This window comes from Rhinolophus sinicus, linkage group LG04 (genome assembly GCF_036562045.2).
Source record: "Rhinolophus sinicus isolate RSC01 linkage group LG04, ASM3656204v1, whole genome shotgun sequence".
Classification (NCBI taxonomy): Eukaryota; Metazoa; Chordata; class Mammalia; order Chiroptera; family Rhinolophidae; genus Rhinolophus; species Rhinolophus sinicus.
In genome coordinates this window covers 154,947,747-154,952,225 of record NC_133754.1, presented here as the reverse complement: position 1 = coordinate 154,952,225, position 4,479 = coordinate 154,947,747, and the positions used below count along the sequence as shown (strand labels likewise).

General features: G+C 55.3%; 1 protein-coding gene across 1 annotated transcript; it reads left to right on the top strand.

The window, feature by feature from the left end:
* The first annotated feature begins 326 nt into the window (after window positions 1-326).
* Window positions 327-3,584, top strand: GAS1 (growth arrest specific 1). Its single transcript, XM_019734007.2, has one exon. The coding sequence runs from the start codon at window positions 445-447 to the stop codon at window positions 2,230-2,232; it is 1,788 nt and encodes a 595-aa protein (XP_019589566.2). The 5' UTR covers window positions 327-444; the 3' UTR covers window positions 2,233-3,584.
* Window positions 3,585-4,479: the final 895 nt, after the last annotated feature.

Below are 4,479 nucleotides of genomic sequence, written 5' to 3'. Positions count from 1 at the left end.
AAAAAAAGTTAAAAGAACCAAACAAAAAGGCCCGTGGCCGAGCCGGATGCAAACAGCTGCCCCTAAGCCCTGCCCGCTGTTTCTGAGCGCGAGCTGAGTCTCCATATCCGAGCCTCCTTAAGAGTAGGAGGAGCTCCCAGGCCTCTGTCAGGCTCCTTAAGCCCTTCCTTTCAAGCCCTGAATGCCTGAATGTGAGCTGCCCACCACCCTCTCCGCCCTCCCCCACTCCGCAACCTCACTCCAGCAGCCCGTAAAAAAAAAAAAAAAAGTTTCAACAACAACAGGCAGGACCAATAGCATCTCGAAAAGCCGGGAAAGGGGGCAGAGCAAAGAGCAAAAGAGAGTGGAGAAAGGAGAAAGCGGGCAGGCTTGTAGAGCGCGGGGCCGGGGTTCGGCGAGCCGGAGGAGCGTTGCTAATGTTTTTGTTTGTTTGCTTTTCCATGCATGCATAATGAGGGGGCACCGCGGCACCACGCGGGGGCTCCCGGCCCACTTTTGTATTTAAAGCTTCGCTGCGAGCGAATCCGCAGCCGGGCTCAGCGGATCCGCTCCCCGGGCTCCTTGTCTGTCACCCGAGAAGCCGCCGCCGAGGGAAGCCCGGGAGCCGCTCTCAGGCCGCGCCGAGTTTCTTGTTCTCCTCGCGCAGCCCGGAAAGGGTTCCTCGGTTCTCCGCCGAGGCCCGGGTCGTCGCGGGCGGAGGGGGAGGGGACGCGGGCGGCCGGGCCGCGGGAAGGCGGGCAGCGCACGCACGCGAGCCAGGAAGCGGCGCGATGCGAGAGCCGGCGGCGGCAGCGGCGGCGGCGCGGCGCTGAGCCCAGGAGGAAGGAGTCGCCGCAGCGGCACAACGGATCTGCAGGCGCGGAGCAAAATGCACCCGCGGCGCCCCGCGGTCCTGCAGCGCCGCCGCGGCCCCGCGGCCCGCAGCCCCCCGGGGCGGCAGTGAGTGCCTCCCGCCACTGCCGGGGGCCGACCGGAGGTGCTCTGCGGCTGTGCATTTCTAGGAAGCCACCGCAGCCCAAGCGAGAGTCGACCTTCTGCAAGCAGCGGGGCACCAGCCTGCGGCGCGCATGGATTTATGAAAACACTCATGCAAGAAGTTGGCAGGACTGGGGCAAACTTTTCCACCCGCTCCGCGTCCGCCGCTCCCCGCGCCTCGTCTCCTCTCCCCTCCTCGCCCGGCGGCCGCCGCTGCCCGCGATGGTGGCAGGGCTGCTGGGCGGCGGCGGCGGGGCCCGCGGGGGGACCGTGCCGGGCGCCTGGCTGTGCCTGATGGTGCTGCTGCAGCTGCTGGGCTCGGCGCCGCGGGGCTCGGGGCTGGCGCACGGCCGCCGCCTCATCTGCTGGCAGGCGCTGCTGCAGTGCCAGGGGGAGCCGGAGTGCAGCTACGCCTACAACCAGTACGCCGAGGCGTGCGCGCCCGTGCTGGCGCAGCGCGGCGGGGGCGACCCGCCGGGGGCCGCCGCTGCCTTCTCGGCCTCCGCCGCTTCCTTCTCGTCGCGCTGGCGCTGCCCGAGCCACTGCATCTCGGCCCTCATTCAGCTCAACCACACGCGCCGCGGGCCCGCCCTGGAGGACTGTGACTGCGCGCAGGACGAGAACTGCAAGTCCACCAAGCGCGCCATTGAGCCGTGCCTGCCCCGGACCAGCGGCGGCGGCGCGGGCGGCCCGGGCGCAGGCGGAGTCATGGGCTGCACCGAAGCCCGGCGACGCTGCGACCGCGACAGCCGCTGCAACCTGGCGCTCAGCCGCTACCTGACTTACTGCGGCAAGCTCTTCAACGGGCTGCGCTGCACCGATGAGTGTCGCACAGTCATTGAGGACATGTTGGCTGTGCCCAAGGCGGCACTGCTCAACGACTGCGTGTGCGACGGCCTCGAACGGCCCATCTGCGAGTCGGTCAAGGAGAACATGGCCCGCCTGTGCTTTGGCGCGGAGCTAGGCAACGGCCCGGGCAGCAGCGGCTCAGACGGGGGTCTGGACGAGTACTACGACGAGGAGTACGACGAGGAGCAGCGCGCCGGGGGAGCGGGCGGGGAGCAGGCGCTGGACGACGACGACGGCGTCCCGCACCCACCGCGCCCGGGCGGCGGCGCTGCTGCGGCGGGCGGCCGCGGGGACCTGCCCTATGGACCCGGGCGCAGGAGCGGCGACGGCGGTGGCCGCTCGGCCCCCCGAGGCACCTGGACCCCGCTCGCCTCCATCTTGCTGCTGCTGCTCCCGCTGCTGTTTTAGCCCTCTCGCCCCCCGCCGTCGGCGGCGGGAGGGCCCGCGCCTGGACACCTGTGGCTTGGGGACAGAGGGGATGGCTGGGGATAGTTGCCAAAACGTTTTCAAAGTAGACTCTGCCTAGCCGGTCACCCCGCCACGACTCTTGGCACTTTCCCCGTCTCCTCTCCCGAGCATGATTTCTTGGACAGCCTCCCCTGTGCCCATTCCAGGCTCCAGAAATTCCCAACTCGTCTGCCCTGCAGAAACTGGCCTCGCTCTAGAATTCGAGACACCTAGCGTGGAATGGGAATGGGGGAACAGAAACGTAGTCCTGGACTCCGAAGAGGATGCTGACCGGTGGGGCCTTAACGGTTTCAAGAGACTGGGATTGGAGCAGGGGGTTCGAAGGGGAATTTATATTTGCAACAAGTCTGTCTGTTTATGAGCATTTTTCCTGGGGAGGGAGGGAAGGGCCGGTATCGACTTTTATTGTGGCCAGTGAGGACACTGCAATCGTAAGTAATCAGAGAAGTCCCACTTACCTGTTCATTCGTTTACTCTTGGTACCAGCGCCCTGAATTCTGTTTTTTGGGGGGAGAGGTGTGGGTGGGAAGAGGTTAATATTCCTGACTTAGTTTTGGATAACTTTGAGCCCTTGCCCTTAATTTCATTTCCACCACTCGGATCTCTTAGCACATTTCTTAGGATTAAGGGTCAAAAAATGCTGATCTAAAGAGTTGCTAAGTGGCATTGAACAATGCAAGTTTGTATTAAATGAGCTCTGCACTGCCATCTATGAAAGCCTCTTCATGATGTTTGTTTTCTTGTCATTTTTGTTCTTTACATCAAGAAACTATATGTACAAATATGCAGAGAACGTATATTGCTTCTGCTTTTATCAGGGTGCTAAACCCTGGTACTTCTTATATAAAGTGTATTAAAACTGGGGTTTGTTACCAGTTGCTGTACTTTGTATATAGAATTTTTATAAATTGTATGCTTCAGAAATAATTTATTTTTAAAAAGAAATTAAAATTTTTAAATCTGCATCCATGTTACACCTTTCCTCCTTGAAATGTACGGAATCAGTTTGTCACCAGGGATGCAAACCCACAGTCCATTGTGAAGTGTGCTCTATCTAGAACAGTTAAAATGTACAGTGTATTTTATAGACCTGAAGTTAACATTCTTATTTTCAAGAGAATTTATGGACATTGTAGAAATGTATAAATACATTTCCAAACTGCCTTAAACATTGTATTTTTATAGACATTCTTTAAAAAAAAGTCTTATGTTTTAAGTAACTATGGCTTTGTGTATTTTTTGATTATTTGTTTTATTAAAATGTACATCAGTAAAGAGTTTTAAATAATGAATATGGTGTAGTTACTTTTCCAGTTACATTGCGGTTAACCCAATAATGGGTGAGGAGGGGTGTGGAGGGGCCACTGGGAATCTATCAACCATCAACTGAAATTAAAATGCAGTACAAGACAAGAAATGAGGGCTATTATTTCTGCCTTTAATTTAATGAATAATTAGACATCTGTAAATGAGGCAGCTAAAAAAATATAATTGACTGACCTCCATTGCTTTTTATGATTGTGGAGAGAATTCACAAAATAGCATCTCCTCTATAATTTGGGGATAACCCAGACATCTCTCCTCCCCCTTTTCCAGTGGGACCCCCTCTCCCCCCTGCCAAACACACCTCCAGGAGTGTCCTCTAGGCTACTAGACATTCTCATACAATCAAACATGCCAATAACATCTGTTACCAATAGGTCTTAGGAAACCTGCAAGACTCAATACTTCAAAGTCATTTTCACACTTTTGGTGAAAAAGTACAAAATTTTGTTACAAAACATTCAGGAGAGGGAAAGTAAACACACTGGGGAGAGGAACAATTACCAGAACTTGTAATATTGTTGTGAGGAGTTGTTTAGCAGTGGGCTGAAGGCTGGGTTCCTGCCAGAGCTACTGATCTACACTCAGACGCCCTTAGATAAATAATTACACTCTTAAGCTGTGTCGAGTGCTGATACACTTGACCTTGTAAATAGAAATGTTTGCAGTAGGAATAAACTCCGGCATTGGAAAATCTTTTAAACATTAACACAAAAGAGAGCGCTCTGTCCTCTGGGGATTTAAGTCTGAACCTCGCCAAGCTAGGCACTTGCAAGGGGGAAAAAAAGTTTATTTATCTTCTATTCCTGGTGTTTATTTAAAGCTTTTCATTTTAAACGCGGTGATTGGAAGGCAAGTCAGGAG